General features: G+C 35.8%; 1 protein-coding gene and 1 pseudogene across 1 annotated transcript; both read left to right on the top strand.

Annotated features, from left to right (window-relative positions):
* The first annotated feature begins 9,487 nt into the window (after nucleotides 1-9,487).
* LOC126622000 (protein STRUBBELIG-RECEPTOR FAMILY 8-like) lies at nucleotides 9,488-14,803 on the top strand. Its single transcript, XM_050290635.1, has 16 exons — nucleotides 9,488-9,879; nucleotides 10,407-10,539; nucleotides 10,642-10,713; nucleotides 10,829-10,894; nucleotides 11,007-11,078; nucleotides 11,185-11,256; nucleotides 11,389-11,460; nucleotides 11,562-11,627; nucleotides 11,713-11,778; nucleotides 11,866-12,173; nucleotides 12,429-12,685; nucleotides 12,973-13,244; nucleotides 13,363-13,498; nucleotides 13,602-13,741; nucleotides 13,868-14,024; nucleotides 14,339-14,803. The coding sequence occupies exons 1-16, from the start codon at nucleotides 9,576-9,578 to the stop codon at nucleotides 14,486-14,488; spliced, it is 2,343 nt and encodes a 780-aa protein (XP_050146592.1). The 5' UTR covers nucleotides 9,488-9,575; the 3' UTR covers nucleotides 14,489-14,803.
* A 325-nt stretch (nucleotides 14,804-15,128) lies between these two features.
* Nucleotides 15,129-19,820, top strand: LOC126622001 (O-fucosyltransferase 15-like; annotated as a pseudogene).
* The last annotated feature ends 22 nt before the right edge of the window (nucleotides 19,821-19,842 follow it).

Raw genomic sequence — 19,842 nt, forward strand, 5'->3', positions numbered from 1 at the left:
TTTAAAAGTTTTTAATAAAAACGAAAGTAAAATCTTAAAAAACAATTCAAGTGCTTTTAAATTTTTTTTAAAAAATCTAAAAGAAATTTTAATCGTTTTTTAAGCACTTATAAGTCACGGAATAGTTTTTTTATTCTTAAGTGGGGAACAACTGCGGCGTGACTTAAAATGCAGAACAGTATATTGGAATTATTAAAGGAAAGAGGTTATCCGGATCTCTTTCACCAAGGTTACCGAATTAAGTAATTAGAATCTTTAAAATTTTATTCAATGGCAAAAAATTATTATAACTTTTAAAAAATCAAAATAGGTGGACCGTTAAATAAAAATTCAAATATCTGAATCACTTAATTTGGTAGCTTTAGTATAAGAGATCCGAAGATAATCTCTTTCCATTATTATATACGACTATGGTGATTCTTATTTCTATGTACAAGATTGAGTACTGTTAACAAATTGTTGAAATTAATATAAATCTAGTTAACAGAAAGTGATTGATTTGTAACATAAAATATTATGAAGACTAGATCATGGGATCTTCATATCCATCTGATTTTTTTAAAATGATAAAATGACGACTTTGTCACAACAGTATATCATTTTGAAATTTTCAAATACATTTTAGCTTTCTTTAGCTATCAACGTGTAATTTGTTAATATCAAAAATTAAACTCATAACGTATCATATAAAATACGAGCCTATAATTCATTTTCAATCACAAACCACCTAATTGTTCGGTTCATCTGAATATGGAAGGATTGAGAAAAAGTTATTTATTATGTTAACCTAATTATGAAAACAAAAAGCATAAATTTCAGGCAGTCAACGAGGAAGTGTGCTCCCCCTGGTCTATTCCTTTCGTTTCAAGTAACTATAACACCGACACATTGTGTTGTGAATTTTGTTATATTATAATTTACATATATAACAATGTCATTCGTTGTAGTATATATAACACGTAATTTAATTATATTGTGTGTCATTCATTGTAGTATATATAACATGTAAATTAATTATTTTGTGTTTAAGTATGTGTCGATCTCTGTATTTGGTGTGTAATGAACAGCTAATACGACATTGCAAAGTGCAAACAACTACTTTAATAAGCTTATGAATGAACAAATGAATAATTGTTAAACAACATGATGTGGTGTCTCTAATTATTTTATGGATACTGTTGAAGGAATCTAAAGGCGATCACGGGCAATTCATTGCCTTCCCATTCATGGAATAAAATTGGAATTTAACAAAAGTACTCAATATTTACATATTGAAATTAGAAATATTCGCATTTTTAAATTTAACCGAACGTACTCAATTTGACAATCATCACAGTTTGACCTAGTAATTGGAGACGAATTTCAAACTTGTATTCAACACGACATATCCTGAGTTCTATTTATGGTGTCAATGAATCACACGATGGTGGTCATGAGAGGCTAAAACGCCTATGTGAGTATTCTCAACCCTTTTTTTAGAAGAAAAAAAAAAGATATTTTGGATGCGGTCCCTAGTCCCTAACATTCTTTGACTAAAACCTTAATGATATTCAAAGTTTGATCCAAGTCCCTTGACTTTGTACACCTCATTATATTACTATTAATATTTATAGTTTTATAGTTTTGATATCAACTGTTTGATATTTTATGAAATTTATAATCCTATAAATTTAAAATTCACTCATTATAATACTATTATAAACGGCTACAATAAAAAAAAATTCAAACATTTTGATTGAATACATGGATGAAAAATATGTAACAATAAGAAATAATAAATGGCAAAAGAATGTATCCATAGGGTTAAAAAAAATTGGTACATTTTACAAAAAAAATTGGTACATTTCACATTTAACAAAGTGGTACATTAATAAGAAGAATGGGTACATTATAAATAAATTAGGGTACAAATAAAAGATTAAAAATTATGAGTACAAATGAAATTTTAAAAATTTGGGCGCAAAAATAAATTAATACATGGGTACAAATTAAAACTAAAAAGAAAATACTACAAATTTGAAAAAATGTTACAAATTAAAAGGGGGTACAAACTAAAGATATAAATATATGATACAAAGTTTAGCCATAAAACATAAACCATATCTAATTTTTCTATCATTGATTAATTATACAATGTCACGAAACGGTAAACACATGGGCACAAGTACAAATAAAACTTTAAAAAATATGGGCACAAAAAGGAATTAATATAGGGGTTTTTGAACTTTATTCCCTCAAGAAGATTAAAATTTAAAAAAAACCTGGTGTTAGATTAAATATTGATTTTAGTCCCTAATGTGCCCTTAATTCAAAATAATTAATGTGCATTTTATTTAATGTCTCCCATTAAATATTTAAATTTATTAATACACAAATTTTAATTTATTTTACCAAAAAAGAGTTTTTTTATTTATTAATTTTATTTAACATTCTTCAAACTTGAAAGACTCAATTAATGTACCTAAATGTTAGTACCGAAATATATTATATTGAACTAATATATTTAAATGTTAGTACCGAAATGTATGTACCTAAATATATGCACCGAAATGTATTAATATTAAATTAATGTACCTAAATGTATGTACCGAAATGTATGCACTGAAATGTTAGTACCGAAAATGTATCATATTGAATTAATGTACCTAAATGTTTGTATCGAAATGTATGTACCGAAATGTGTGTACCTAAATATATGCACCGAAATGTATTATAATGAATTTAATATACCTAAATAAAGAAGATAATGTACATCAAAATATATTGTATAACAAAAATTAGTTTATCTAAATGTTCACAACAAAATATATTACGATGAATGAAATGAAAATAAAAATTATAATGAAATACAATTAATACATTAAAAATTAGAAAGAAAAAGATAAATAATTAAAAAATCAAAATATAATTAATAAATCAGATTATTAATGTATCAAGGGACTAAAATTAGATTTTGATCTTACTAATGGTTTTAATCAAAAAGTCATCTTTGCCAAGGATTAAAATGAAGTTTTCTAATTAATATATGGGTATAAATTAAAACTGAAAAGAAAATTAGTACAAATTAAAAAAGGTTTGCAAATTAAAAATAGGTACAAACTAAAAATAAAAATATATGATAAAAATTTTAATCATAAATATAAATATACTAATTGTAACATTTTTAACACTAAAGGAATATATTTAAAAATAAAAAGTATTTTATTATTGAAATAATTAATGATGTTATTAATACCCAAGGACCTTGATCAAAAATTGAAAAGGAATAAGGTTTTAATCAATAAAGTGGCAAAATGAGGGATGAGAACCTAATTTTTCAAAAAATAAAAATAAAATACTCACTTTGACATACCATTTTGCAAATTTCCCGTTCATTCATTTTAACTAGGAAATCATATGTTTATTAATTGGGTAGAAAAATTGAATCAAGATGACATGAAACTCATCGAATTGAGAATAGCTTTTGAATGATGGGAAGCATGGCACCTTACAAGTCCAAATATTAATCGTCCCAAACCCATGTAATTTTATTGAAGTTGTGCAGGATGGCCTCTCTTAGGGGTATGTGGTGGTAATTTAAAAATATATATATATTGGTATCATGATTTTGAGTCCAACCTTTTTCTTTTTTTTTTTGTATTTTTTGTAATTTAATGTTATATTAGTTGTATTTTTTGTATCTTTAACTTTTAAGTGATGCTCCCTATTGTTTAATGATGATAATTTGTGGCTTGATTGATGGCCAAAGAAAAATAATGTTCGCACCATCGTTTTTTTAGGGTCACTTCAAAAAGTAGTAAAATTAATGTAGAAATTAGACTTTTCTAAAACGAATAAAAATCATAAATATTTGAAATTGGACTTTCTTTTCATGATTAGCAAATCCACTTTATTTTCAATTAATGTTAACTTTCTCGTGATTCGCATGATAATGCTGCCAAGGCCAATTTTTGTAAAGATCGAAGATTATTGACATTTTTATGACAACAACAAAAAAAAAATATTGGCATTCGGGAATAACTTCAAAAAATCGTATGTGTTTTATATGTTGCGTGTACGTGTTATTTTCAACAAATTTTAAAATTTAAGTTTATCTAATGGTAATAAATAAGATAGTGAGTAGGGGTGGGTAAACTGTACAAGACTTGCAGGGTGGGGCGAGTATTGTTGATTCGGGGCAAGTTGGGTGGGGCCTAATTTGGTAGAGACTAAAACGAGGCGAGGCGGGGCAGGGAGAGGTTATTTATGGGGCGGGGCGGTTCCATAATCTTAGAATCATGAGGCCTCGGACCAACCCGTTTCTACCATACAATTAATGGACAAGGCAATTACTTGTTTAGTCCCTTTCCCCCACTCTCATACTCCCCCCCCCCCAACTTTCTTTCTCCGTTTCTTAACTCTCTAGTTCGCTTCTCCCTCCCAACTCTGGAATTGACCGCGTCCACATCAAAGTAGCCACCACACGAGTCACAACATCACCTCACCATTGTCCTTAAAACTGGAATCCTTTTTTGAGATTGACTGAGTCGACTCAAATTCGACATCACACAGCAGCCAGCGGCCACACGCCATCACCCCTCACCATCATCTCCTAACTCTCAAATGAAGATGTCTTGTTACAGATCAGAGAAGACGAAGATGCCTCGTTGCAGATCAACGAAGATGAAGATGCCTTGTGGTTGATAACGAAGACGAAGATGCCTTGTGGTTGATCGGAGAAGACGAAGATGCCTTGTTGCAGATCAGAAAAGACGGTGGGTGTGAGGCTCCAGATCGGATAAGCCAATAGGTTCAACGATTTATATGATTGTTTTTATGTGAAAAATATTTTGGGATTTAGTAGGAGATATTGGGATTTGAAAACAATGTATATGATTCGGTTAACTTGTATGCATTTCAAGTTGTCAACCCTTTTGAGGCAAGTAGGTTCTTCAATTCTTGTTGCATATTATCCTAATGCTACTGCTTTTTATTTGAACATCTGGCTTGTTGCCTAAAGAAGATGAATGACAGGCTGATAAAAAAATATATATGTAAAATTGGACCCGTGGACCCAGCCCGAATCAGCCCATTTCAAACGGCCTTGGTTAAGTCTGGTTCCAAATATTGAAATGGCATTAATTGATCCGGGCCACCCCATTGCATTTTTAAACAGGTCCAGTTCGATTTTTTCAAATTTAGGCCCGACCCGTGGCCACCCCTAATAGTGAGTATTACAACAATTGAAAGTGATGAGTAAAAATGCGCTCTACAAAATTAGCACCAACACACTCATGCATACAAAAAATATGGATTTATATCATCATACAAATTTATGAGTAAGACCTACTCCAACCCTTGGAGTAAAACTCAAATTTTAGGTTATAAACTTACCCCAACTTGCTCCAACCCTTAGGGCAAATATGAGTTAAAACTCAAAACTTATTTCTGGGCCAAATTTAGTCCAGGATTCCCCTTGGGTTAGTGGGGCTGGTTGTAAGATCCCACATCGCCCAGAGGAGTGGATCCTTTAAGCCTTGTATGTACATGCCCACCTCTTCCCAGCACGAGGCATTTTGAAAGTTCACTGGCTTCGGGTTTCATCAGAACTTCGAAGTTAAGCGAGTTCGCACGAAAGCAATCCCATGATGGGTGACCCACTGGGAAGTTCTCATGTGAGTTCCCAGAAACAAAACCGTGAGGGCGTGGTCGAGGCCCAAAATGGACAATATCGTGCTACGGTGGAGTTGAGCCCGGGATGTGATAGGGCCCGGGTCGGGATGTGTCAATTTGGTATCGGAGCCAATTCTTGGCCGGAAATATGCCGACGAGGACGTTGGGGCACTAAGAGGGGTGGATTGTAAGATCTCACATCGCCCAAGGGCGTGGATCCTCTAAACATTATATGTACATGCCCACCTCTTCTTAGCACGAGGCATTTTGGTAGCTCACTGGCTTCGGGTTCCATCGGAACTCCGAAGTTAAGCTAGTTCGCGTGAGGTCAATCTCATGATGGGTGACCTACTGAGAAGTTCTCGTGTGAGTTCCCAGAAACAAAACCGTGAGGGCGTAGTCGAGACCCAAAGCTAATAATATCGTGCTACGATGGAGTTGAGCCCGGGATGTGTCACTGGCCCACCATATATGTATATTTTTTTTAGTTTTATATTTATAAATTCATTGAATCCAACAGCTAATATCTAATTTGATGAAATTCAACGGTAAAAAAAAAATATCTAATGATCCAAATTTAAATCCAACGGCTAAATCAATTAAAAAAAAATCTTTTTATGTGCTTTATATTCTTTCATAGTGTTTCACAAGTTTCATGGTGTCAGTTAGTGATTTTTCAATATTTGTTGGAATCTAAATATTTTTAGGTTAATATATTCATAAAATTAAATTAGTATAGTTGTGAACACGAAAAATTCCTGGAAACGAAAGAGACAAGAACAACGTGCACAAACAAATATTTGTATTTGATGATTTCGGGTTACAATCTCTCTCTATTTTGATCCTCTGATTCGATCTCCGTAAGGTGTGTATTTGTAGATATGTGATTGATCCAAAGGGCCGTTAGGCTTGATCTAAGGATGAACGTTCTTCAAGGGCCGTGGACTTGATCTTGAAGGTGGATTTGAGCGGATCTTCAAAGGGGCTTTTGGGCTTGATCTTTGAAGAACAGTGATGAATGGATCTCCAAGGGCTTTTGGGCTTGATCTTGAAGAATGGTTGGACGTGTGGATTTGTTGATGTTGTTGATCCAAGGGGCCGTCGGGGCTTGATCTTAGAAGAATGAAGAACACTTTCTTCAAGGGCCGAAGGGCTTTATCTTGAAGGTGGATGATTGTTGATCCAAGGGGCCGTCGGGGCTTGATCTTGGAAGAATGATGAATGAAGAACGAAGAACACTTTCTTCAAGGGCCGTCGGGGCTTGATCTTGAAGGTGGATGATTGTTGATCCAAGGGGCCGTCGGGGCTTGATCTTGGAAGAATGATGAATGAAGAACGAAGAACGAATAACACTTTCTTCAAGGGCCGTCGGGGCTTGATCTTGAAGGTGGATTTGATGAAGAACGAAAAGGGCTTTCTTGATCCTTCGGGATTTGCTTGAGAGCTTCGGAGTTTCAGAGCTTCAAGGTGTAATATGAATTCCTCCCCTCAAATGAATGAATTAGCCTTCTATTTATAGAAATTTCCAAGGCCTAATTTTGAATATAATATTCCAGATGAAATAAGTCGTTTCTGCCAGGTGTTGACACGTGTCCTGTTTGATGACTTTTCCAACTTATTTCGATTTTTTGTTTAGACACACGCTACGTGTAAAATTTATGTAATACATGAGCGTTGAAACTTTGATTTATCGGTCAACATTTATTTACCGAAATTTCGATGTCTACAATAGTCTACATAATTTTTTTTAAAAGTTACTTTAAGAAAAAAAAGCCTAAATTCATTCTTTAATAATATGAGACTACAATTTTAACCCAGAAGGGTTAGAGCAAAAAAAACTATTTCTGGGCTTAAACCTAAAATTGAAAACTTAAATTTTATGGGCTAAAAATTTTAGATTTGAACTCAAGGGTTAAAACCAAAGTGAACGCCTTCATGAAAATTATATACACATCATCAAGTGGATGACATAAAACAACTATTTTTTAGCCATAAATGAATGGTGGAGTTGAAATGGAGAAATTTTTCCACATTTGTGCTAGGTGGCATTACCACCGATTAGAATTTGACAATTACAATTTTTTTAATTAACTAAAATTAGGTATTAAATTCTCACAAATAAAAAACACCATTTGACACAAGTGTCAGGATTCTCTTTATGGTGGTGATGGTTATGACGAGATGGTGACGGTTATGACAAGATGGTGACGATTAAAATATAATTTTTTAAACAAGTTAAAATGAGATCAGGTGAAGAAAAATCATTAATATAATTTTTTGTTTCAATTGATTGATTTTGATTTGTCCTTGTAATATTGTTAAAGGTACTTATCATGGTTTTCTAGGTTTAAATACATATTATTGCGTGCATTTACCAAGCACAATCTCTTGCTCTGCGGCTTGCACTCATTGTGTCAAAAGTATTTCGACCACTACCCTACTAGACGCGGTAACATCAACATCGGAGTTGAACATACCATCATCAATTAGAGGAGAACCATTTTTATTAAGTATGATGTGGTGTTTTGTGTTAATAATATGTAGATAAAAATTAAATAACATTGAAATTTGAATCATTAGCATGGGCGTTAGGTGACGATATTCATGTGCTATGTAAGTTGATTGTCTATTAAAGGAGCATATTTTGAGTGGAGCAGTCCAACGATGCCATTCATGCGATTGTTATTATGAGATCTTATGCATTTGAGTATCAACTGATCCTATTTGCCTTCATCCTAATGTAATGGCCCATTTTATTGTGGGAGCAGTCACACATATGAGGTGATTAGACCATCTCAATTGAGATTTTTATTTTCTATCGGAGGACTTATTTATATTTGGACAAATTCATGAGATTCGTCTATTGCACAACATGGTTATGCGACTACATATACACATAAAGAGTGCACGTACATTATTTTTTCTCAATCATGCCTGTGAACCCACCTAATCGAGAAAGAGGCTACATATTACGATTGTACACACAAAATTATGTTCTACATTTGAGATTGTCTCCTCGTTTAGATTCATCCGCCCGCACTCTAATCATATCTTAATGCAGATTTCCTTTTTATGAGAGTGGTAATCCCACCAAAACTTTTCTCTATTACAGAAGAACTTACTTGCAATTAGAATGTCACAATAAGGGTATATGTATGTTGGTTTTGTGTATTAACACATATAAACAAGTAACACACTTAACAATTACGTGATTAACTTGCAATACAGTTAAAATAAGTCATTTTCTATTCTTCAAATTAATTATACACGTGGAAAAAGCCCAAGCAAAGTAGCCACCAGAAAAGAGAGGCAAAAAAGCAGAGGATCCAAAAATCAATGAGAACTGAGCACTGAAGAAACTCCAAACTAATAGCCAGAAAGAGACCTCCCACAAAAGTGCCATACGTTACTCTTCCACTCCAAAGAGAGATCTTTTAGAGTGTTTGTACACGGTAGAATACCATATGTTATTATATAATTAAAATAATATTTAAAACAAAAATAATACACAGTGTTTCGCTTCATACATACACGGCAGGTTTGAATTTTAAACAACATTAGAACTAACAAACTCTAAATTCAACGTAGACCTAACAATGAGATAACAAACTGAAGAATTTGTATTCGAACTATAAGTCTGACTTGGCCTAATAGTTTCGCTGTTTCGGACGCACTAAAAAATTTATTTAATCGATGATACCAAACCTCGGTTAGACTGTTTCCATCTTATTTTCTCCATTTCCCATATTTTTTTTAATAAATTCCCCATTTCCTTTTTTCGCCGACACAACGCATGCACAGTAACATTTTCTTTATTATTATTTTAGTTTATAATTTTGTTTAATTTTTCTCTCTTTTAATTACTGAAGCTTCGAATCTCCCAGAGAGACTCTGACTCTTCTGTTTAATGACAATGTCGCTCAATGCTGGTGGCGATCTCCTACTCCAACTACTACTGCTACCAAATACTTCTCTCTGCTGCTTCTTCTTCCCCTGCGCCTCCATGGTGCTCCTGCACGCGCCGCACCTCACCTGAATACACTCTCTCCCTCCCTCTCTCTCTCTCTCTCTCTCTCTCTCTCTCTCTTTGTGCTTCCAACGCTGCAATGGCTGTTCACCCTTTTGCTAACTCGCTCTCTGTGACTCGCTGGCTCATTGAGTTCGTGCTAATCGCCTCGGCTTTGGCTGCTCTGCCTCTCGTTAGTGGCACCACTGATGCTTCTGATGGTAATTTCCCATTTTTTATTTATTTATTTACAGTCATTTTCTCAGTAATTTTTTTATTAGATAAAAGTTTTGAGCTTCGATTCTGGGTTGGTTTTGCTTTACGGATTTGGTAATGGGTTTTCTAGGAAATGAGGATTTTTGGATGGAAAATGGACTTTTGACTTTGGAGTATTTTTATTTTATTTTGTGATCTGTTGATGTTTTTTTTTTCCCTTCAAAATGAAAACTTTAGGCCTTGTTTGGCTGCTGAGAAAATTGTGGGAAATTAAAAATGCAGGTGTTTTTGCCTTTTTCCATATAATGGTGATTGGATATTGGAAAAATGAGAAATTTTACCATAACTTGCTAAATTTCAGCTCAGAGGAATTTACCTGATTGCATAGAGGAATCAAAGCTTGAAACTTTTCCCCATTTTTGAAGTTTTGTATTTATTTTACCAGATAGCAAATAAAGGCAGTCTATAAGTAGCAAAGCTTTTGTGAGAAATTGGTGTGCTTTTCTTAAAAATGATGTTCTTTGCTTTGCAGTTCAAGCACTTCAAGTTTTGTACACCTCAGTAAACAGTCCTTCTCAGCTAGCCGGTTGGACAAGTAGTGGCGGTGATCCATGTGGAGAGTCATGGAAAGGGGTAACTTGTGAGGGCTCAGCTGTTGTTGCAGTGTATGATTCTATGTTTCGAAAATGTGGTCGGTTTTGAAGTTTATTCAATTAATTGAGTTGCTTCATTGACATTGTTAATGTGTCTTGTTGTTGTTATAACAGAGAGGTTTCTGGGTTAGGTCTCAGTGGAACTATGGGATACTTGCTTTCCGATCTGCTATCGTTGAGAAAATTGTGAGAGTGCTATTGCTCTGTTTTTATTTTGATTTTGTTTAGGATTTTGCAACAAATTCTATTAGTTTCAATTGATTTGCCGAGTTATTAATGTCATGTTCTTTGTGTTCATCAGTGATTTGAGTGACAACAATTTTCATGATACAATCCCGTATCAACTACCTCCAAATCTTACAAGCCTGTAATGCCCAATCATTTATATATTCATTCTTTTGTTCTTGTACGTTGTTTTCCTTGCTACTAAGATACTCAATTGTTATTTTTTCCTTCTTGTTTTGTGTATGTATATACAGAAATCTTGCAAGGAACAACTTCACGGGAAATTTACCTTATTCTATTGCCAACATGGTTTCTCTCAGCTATTTGTAAGTTTCCTGTATTGAATTTTATGAAGTTTCATTAACTTTCTCCTGCAGTTCCGCTATACACCATGAGGCTGTTCTAATGTATTTGTAAAATCCATGTTTTTAGGAATGTTAGCCGTAACTCACTATCCCAGTCGATTGGTGACATTTTTGCTCATCTTGTGAGCCTTGCAACCTTGTAAGATACCTTACCCTAGCACTCTTTTGCATATGCATTCTGCTATCTTGATGTCGTGAATGTTTTGGCTGCATTGTTTAGAATTCCTTTTAAACTAATTCATATGGTGGGCTGCTATGCTTTTCCTTGCAGGGATCTATCTCTTAACAACTTCACCAGTGATATTCCTAGTTCCTTAAGTTCATTATCCAATCTTTCTTCCCTGTGAGTTTTTTGAAGTACTGATTTATTTTGAAACTTCTGTTTGCGAATATTCTGCTGTGTTTATTTGCACTAACTTGTAATGACATATCAATTTGTGCCAGCTATGTGCAGAATAATCAGTTGACTGGTTCTCTCAATGTTTTGACGGGTTTGCCCTTGACTACTTTGTAAGGGTGTTTTCCCTCCTTATTTTGGCACTCAGAATTCTACTACCTAACCTTATACCTTTGTTGTGCGCATTGTTATGAGCAGAAATGTTGCGAACAACCATTTCAGCGGGTGGATACCTAGAGAGCTTAGTTCAATTCGTACTTTTATGTGAGCGCCTTCTTTACTTAATGCAGATCTGTACTTTGGTGCTTCACTTTTTCAATACATCTAATATTATTCTTAAAATTGAAATAGTTATGATGGAAATGGTTTTGATAATGGTCCTGCTCCTCCGCCACCACCATATATCCCACCTCCCCCAGGAAGAACTACTAAGAATCGCAGCCATTCTGGATCTGGAACACCCCCACGGGGATCTGATGGCCAATCACATGATTCAAAAAAAGGGCTGGCTGTCGGGGCTTTGGTAGGGATAATTCTGGGTTCTGTTGTTGTTGCTCTCATTGTCTTACTTGCTCTTGCTTTTTGCATTCGCAAAAACAAAAGGGAGGACAGGACTCCAAGAGCTTCTGGTGGAAATGTCTCTGCTCGCACAAATAATGGTATAATCGCTTTCCTCTTCTTTTCATTTTCCTTTTCCTTTTGAAGTTTGGCTTTTTAATAAACTAGAAATATGATTTGAGAGGCACGTGGGTTCTTTGAAACAAGATTCATTTTTAGTAGTGTAAATACTAGTACTTTCCCTTTTCAAATAGATGTAAAAAGGGTTAGAGCTAATTCTTACAAATATTTGTAGCGGTGTGCTCTTCTGTGAGTATCCTAACCATTTCCATGCTGCATCCTGCACTATTTTGCAGTAAATACTGAGATGCAAGAGCAGAGGGTAAAAAGTACGGCTGCTGTAACTGATATCAAGCCCCCACCCGCAGAAATATTGGTGGTTGATAGGTTACATAGTAAAAATGGATCGACAAAAAGGATAAAATCACCTATCACTGCTACTCCTTATACTGTTGCCTCTCTCCAAACAGCAACAAATAGCTTTAGTCAAGAATTTCTTATTGGTGAAGGTTCTCTTGGTCGTGTTTACAGAGCAGAGTTCCCTAATGGAAAGGTAAATTTGTTTACATTATTGTTGTTTTCTTCCTTTTCTTTAAAACATAATATATCCATAATTCCATATGTACAAATTAGTGATGGTTTGCTGATTTGGTGTAATTGCAGCACAAGTTAAAAAAAGCTAAAATAGGATCAAGTTTAGTTTGTTACCTGCCATATAGGCTCCACTAAATTCCGGCACCCCGAGCTTTTACTTTTCTGAGGTCATTTTCTCCTGTAGTACCAACTGTTATACTAGTGGCACATGAACTTATTTTTCTTTGTCCTTTTTCGGTAATGTAGGTAATGGCCATTAAGAAAATTGACAATGCAGCACTATCCTTGCAAGAGGAAGATAATTTCCTTGAAGCTATTTCAAATATGTCGCGCTTGAGGCATCCAAACATTGTTACATTGGCTGGATATTGTGCAGAGCATGGACAGCGTCTTCTAGTCTATGAGTATGTTGGAAATGGGAGCTTGCATGACATTCTTCATTTTGCTGAAGACGGCAGTAAGACTCTGACTTGGAATGCCCGTGTTAGGGTAGCACTTGGCACTGCTCGAGCTTTAGAGTATGTTACATATTTCAACATTTAAATTAGCATTCGTTTGTGTGTGGTGTGTGGGTTATGCGTGGGTTAAAGTTGCACAATGTCTGCTCAAAAACTAAGTTAAAGATTCTTCTGCCAGGTACTTGCATGAAGTTTGCTTACCTTCTGTTGTACATAGAAACTTCAAGTCAGCAAATATTTTACTTGATGAAGAGCTTAATCCCCACTTATCTGACTGTGGGTTAGCTGCTCTAACGCCAAACACAGAGCGACAGGTAAAACTGCTGAAGTTAAATTGTTCTCATAGATTGTGAGCAAATATTCAGTCCTCATGCTTTTGTTGTGTACGAGTGATCAATTCAAGTTCATGATTCACAGGTTTCAACTCAGATGGTAGGTTCATTTGGTTATAGTGCTCCCGAATTTGCCTTATCAGGAGTATACACTGTAAAAAGTGATGTCTACAGCTTTGGGGTGGTTATGCTCGAGCTGTTGACTGGTCGGAAGCCACTAGACAGGTACGCCTGGCCCACATTAATGAATTGCCTAGTTTATGTGTTCTTTTGCTCTTCCTTGAAATTTCTCGATTCTTTTTAATGTTGATTAATGGTTTCCCATTACCCTCGAGTTCTTCTAATGTTTAGTTCAAGGTCAAGGTCAGAACAATCACTTGTGAGATGGGCTACTCCCCAACTACATGATATAGATGCCCTATCAAAAATGGTTGATCCGGCTTTAAATGGCATGTATCCGGCAAAGTCACTTTCACGTTTTGCCGACATCATTGCACTTTGTGTTCAGGTAACTTCTTTATTAATACCAGTAGGATTTTTTTTACTGTAGTTAGATAAAAAAAACAAGCAATCAGTTGCCCACTGCCTTTAAGAGCATCACCAACGGTTTAAAAATAAGTGGTTGTCGTAAATGTCTTAAATGCGAGATCGAGCTGCTCACGCAGACGAAGATAATCACATTTTTCTGTCTTCTCGTCATTTCTCCATGAGGAAAGTTAAAAGGGTTTAGGTTCTTGGAGGGATGGGGGAACATTCAGTTCATCTCGTTTCTCATCTTTTAGAAACTAACCTATTTGCATATTGTTTTTTATGCATGTATAGCCGGAACCCGAATTTCGGCCTCCCATGTCCGAAGTTGTGCAAGCACTGGTCCGCTTAGTACAAAGAGCAAGCGTGGTCAGACGTTCAAGTGACGAATCTAGTTTCGGATTCAAGACCCCCGATCATGAAGCAATTGACATGTCGTTTTAAGTGTCCCCAGCATCCTTCTCTCTCTCCTTTCTCTTGCTAGGAGAGATCCTATAGCTTGTGTGAGCTGACAGATTTGATCCCAAGCCTCAGGAAGGAGACGACTCAGACAAGTGACTTTTTTTCTTGCCGAACATATGTTGAAGATATTTGCAGTTTTCCTTGTACAAATGGCGAGGCGAGGGTTGGATGAAACACATAGAAGCGGAGAAAAACATGCAGATTTGTGCTAAAATTAGATTAAAAAGATATGTAATTATGATTCATAGAGTTTATCTACACACGAAAATAAGTCTAAAATCACTGTCATTATACAAATTGTGAGATTTGTATGTTAAAAAGTTAATAACTTAAAAAATAAAATTTCTCACAACTTAAAAAAAAAACGTGATGTACTATAGTGTTCCGTCGTAATAAAAAATTTCCTTGTACTTGTAACTCAGACGAGTCCCGCAAATTCCAGTCCCAATCTCCGCCCTTCCATTTTTGGCAAACTCCGACATCTATTTTTAGCAACCTCGGACCCGAAATCGCCGCGTTTCTCCCTCAGGTCCCAGCTGCTTTGTTGTGGGTCCAAATCCATGCGACCCGACGGCACACAAATCGATGTCCGTAAACATAGTTCAAATTGAACCAGACCCACCTCAGCTCAGCCCCTCGACCCCACCACCTCCTCCTCCGCCTGTCCCAACCCCACCTTGCTGCATTACCGGTCCGGCTCCTCCACTCCCTGGAGCCGCCCGTCATCCCCAACTAGCTCGCCGGGAATCTGCCTCACTCGGTTTTCAACCTCGGAGGCGCAGCCGTCGTATTGGGAGATGGATAGTGGGCTGAAGATGCAGAGGAGGGCCTCGACCAGGAAGGTGGCTGAGAGGGCATGGTATTAACAGAAATGTAGAAAGACACAGAAATGCAGAAAGAGCATGTATCGAAGAAGAAGAGAGAGAAGGGAAGAAGAGAAAGAGAGAAAGTAATTGATTACATTGATACTGAATTAATCTTTACAACTATGAGAATACAGTTTATATAGCCATCATGACTAGCTTACAACCTAAGCTATTTAACTAACTAATTTGATAACAGCCTAACTAACTATTGATGAGCTGGAATGATGAGGTGGACTGATATATTCAACACATGGTATAGCAAAAAGCGAGCGAAATGGTTTGTGGGGGTGATTGGATTGTTGGTTTTATTTTTCTTGATGAATTGCGTTATGCTCTTGCGGCTTCAAGATCATGGGATCCGTTCTGAATCTGGGTTTTCCGGGAATTCGTCTGTGTCTTCGGTTTCTGTCACCATTCGGGTATGTCGTTGATGCGAAAGTTTCGAAATTTTTAGCTTTCGATACAAGCGATAGTCTACTTAAAGCTAATTTGAACTGCGGGGAGGGTGATTCAAACTCGGGCGTAAGAGCACCACCGCTTGATGGGAAAGTTTTTAAATTTCTGTTTTTGATACGAGCGATACTCTACCTACGGGGAGGAGAATTCGAATTTGTGTGCTTATGCGGGAAAGTTTTTACCAGATGGTTTTAACATATTCCGTCTGTGTTTCTTACTTGGTATGTTTGCAGGAAAAATGGAGAAAAATTGGTAAAGGAAAAAAGGCACAGAAGGGTAACTATGGAAGGATGCTGGCTTTGGCTTCCCTTGCATTGGCAGAGGTACTCTCTCTCCTCTAGTTAACTGGATTCTGAGTTTAGTTTTGATGCTTTAATTAATGACATCTCGATCTAATCACTTGGTGTGGCTCGTCGGATTTATTGATATGATGCAGGGGCAGAATAAACCTGTGCCGAAAGATCTGTGGCTGGAGCCATTAGTTCCTGCTGTTTCCTGGAAACCTTGTTCGGACCAACGGAGCTGGGAACCTAATGGTAGTCCTTTATTCATGCATTTTAAATATCGCAAACAACACTCGTCCAGTTTGTAAATCATTAAGCTAGTTCTGATATCAACTTATCTGTGGTACATTATAGCGGGGAAGAATGGATATATTTTGGTCACTGCAAACGGTGGGATGAACCAGCAGCGAGTAGCTGTAAGTGGTGCTTGAGGCACTCACTCTTTTTTTTAAAGATTACTAGTGTGCCAATTCCATGAACTTGCATTGAGTCATCATAACTTCGAAAACGTAAATATAGGATATGGTTCTACGGGCCCTCATTTTCTGCGATATCAATTTTTTTTATTTTTTTACCTAATAGTTATTTCTTTATTGGGAGCAGCCTCTCCATAAATGGGGGTAAGGCTAGCCGACATTCACCTCTCCCAGACCCTGCGTAAAGCAGGAGCCTTGTGCACTGGGTACGACATTTTTTAATAGTTATTTCTTTGGCTACAGGTTTGCAATGCTGTCGCTGTTGCACGACTACTCAATTCAACCCTGGCTGTTCCCAAATTTTTGTAGAGCAGTATATGGAGATGTGAGGTGACTTATTTTCCTTTTTCTACTCAAGCATTTTCCTTTGTTTCTTGTGCTATACGGCTGATGTCATTTAGCTTCGGGATTCAAAACTCAAATGGGGTTCGATGGTTGTTGGGGTGATTCTAATAATTGTTTCACTGTTCATATTTCTGTTGATCACGGTCAAAATGGTAATATTTGTGGGTGCTTTCTTCATATACTGCTCATGTTCTGATTGTAGTAGCTTCGTGTATCCTATATCTCATATTTTTTGCCTTTGAAATAATGATAACTAATTGTACGATTTCATAGTCAGGTTGGCGATATCTATCAGTAGGAGCATTTTATTAACTACTTGACTCCTGATATTCGGATAGTGAAGGAACTTCCAAAGGAGCTACAGTCATTAGATTTGGAAGCAATTGGTAGTGTTGTAAGTCCCTCAGTGACATTAAGTATTCATAACCATCAAAGTGTTTTCTCTCACGATGAGTCTGTTCCGAATTCTTGTTATAATTTTTCCAGGTGACAGATGTAGACATCCCCAAAGAGGCAAAGCCAAGTTTTTACTTGAAACGCATCATCCCCATTCTACTTAAGAACGGAATTGTACATTTTCTTGGATTCGGGCATCGCTTGCCATTTGATCCAATACCATTTCAATTGCGGGTAGACAATAAGCTCTGGCACCCTTTAATCATTTATTTCTACGGAATTTTTTATTGGATTGCGATCAATCTTCCTCACATAGTTTCACTTAGTTGCTTGCTTGCTTGCCTACCACTTTTCATGTCCACTCTTCCTAATTGGGGAACTTCATCTAGAGACTTCGATGCAGATGTAATTTTCACGCCCTTCAATTTGTCCCCAAGATACAAGAAGTTGGTGCTTTACTTCTTCAAAGATTGCGCCTAAACAAAAGTCACCCTGGACAGCTTGATCGCTTTTTTGTTGGGTCATATGCAGAACCAGTCAAGAAACAAAACAAAAGCCGTGCTAAGAAAGCTTCCAGATATCTAGCTTTGCACCTGAGGTTTGAAATTGACATGGTAGCTCATTCTTTATGTGAGTTTGGTGGAGGTGATGAAGAGAGAAAAGAGTTGGAAGCATATCGTGAAATCCACTTCCCCACACTGACACTTCTTAGGAAGACTAAAACGTATGCAGTATATAATTTTATGGAGTAATTAGGTTTTCATCCTTATTTTTACTACTCTATTGATTAAAACCTTATTACTTTTCAATTTTTGATCAAGGTCCTTTGTATTAATAATATCATTAATTATTTCAATAATAAAATTCAATAATAAAATATTTTTTATTTCTAAATATATTCATTTAATATTAAAAATGTTACAATTAGTATATTTATATTTATGGCTAAATTTTTTATCATATATTTTTATTTTTAGTTTGTACCCATTTTTAATTTGCAACCCTTTTTTAATTTGTACCAATTTTCCTTTCAATTTTAATTTGTACCCATATATTAATTTCTTTTTGTGCCCATATTTTTTAAAGTTTTATTTGTATTGTACCCATATTTTTTTATTTATTTGTACCCATTTTTATTTTTGCTAAATGTACCCATTTTGAAGAATGTACCCATGTTTTGATACAATAATTTTTTGGTTATTTTTTATGAATGTACCCATGTTTACACACACACACACAATAGTATATTTATATTTTAATATTTTTAATCCCACAAATTATAGTTTTTTATTTAAAATCTCATTACTATAAACAACTATAAATTTTAATTTTTAATTTAAAAAATATAGTAAAGTATATAGAAATAAATTATCAATTAATTTTAGGGACTTGGATCAAAAATTGAAAAACAACAAGGTTTCAGTCAAAAATTGTTCATAACTAGGGACCGCATCTAAAGTCTCCCTAATTTTATTGGTGTGTTTTTGTTTTGATAGTTCATGATACTAATGGTAGATTGAGAAAATATTTGCTTTAAGGGTTTCTGTTCTTTCACTTGGCACTTTCTAAATGTTTTTGAGTTTGACCGTCTTATTGAAATTTTTCACTTGTTCCAGGCTGCCTACTCCTGCAGAGCTCAGGGAAGAAGGCTTCTGTCCCTGAACACCTGAAGAAGCAGTACTAATGCTTGCTGCTCTTGGTTTCAACCGGAACACACGTATATTTGTGGCAGGTTCACAAATATATGGAGGTAGATCAAGCATGATTGCTTTGACTAGCTTGTATCCGGAATTAGTGACTAAAGAAAATTTGCTCACACCGACTGAACTCGAACCTTACATGAATTTTTCATCACAGGTAATGAGATGCTGTAAATATTTAAGATGATTCTTACATTTCAGTTGTACTGCCGCTTTTACATGCCTAAGTTCCTTCTATAGTTAGCAGCACTGGACTTCATAGGCTGCACTGCTGCCGATGCATTTGCCATGACCGATTCAGGAAGTCAGTTGTCATCCTTGGTATCCGGTTTTCGAATATACTATGGTGGAGGAAAAATGCCAACAATACGGCCAAACAAACGCAGGCTTTCAAGCATCTTTATGAACAACTCCACTATTGAATGGCGTGTGTTCGAGCAGAGAATTCGAAAAGCAGTTAGACAAACTAAACACATCCAGCCAAGGCCGAAGGCAAGGAGTATGTATAGGTATCCACGGTGTGACGAGTGTATGTGCAACATGACAATATCCTCCTGACATTTGCTTCCTAGATTTGTGTCATGTTTTTTCTGACAGCTTGCCGTATCCGCATATCTGACTAATCCGGAAGGGTACGTTTGATCTCCGCTCCAATCCGACCAGGACAACCCACCAGAGGTGGCCACATACGAGCGTCCCCCATATGGTTAATTCAATTGTAATATGTAAATTCACATGATTTGTATAAAATCATTGATCCAATCATAATTTAATCATTCAAATTCCATTCATCAGAGTTGTGAAAGCTAAAGC

Source organism: Malus sylvestris, chromosome 5, assembly GCF_916048215.2.
Source record: "Malus sylvestris chromosome 5, drMalSylv7.2, whole genome shotgun sequence".
Classification (NCBI taxonomy): Eukaryota; Viridiplantae; Streptophyta; class Magnoliopsida; order Rosales; family Rosaceae; genus Malus; species Malus sylvestris.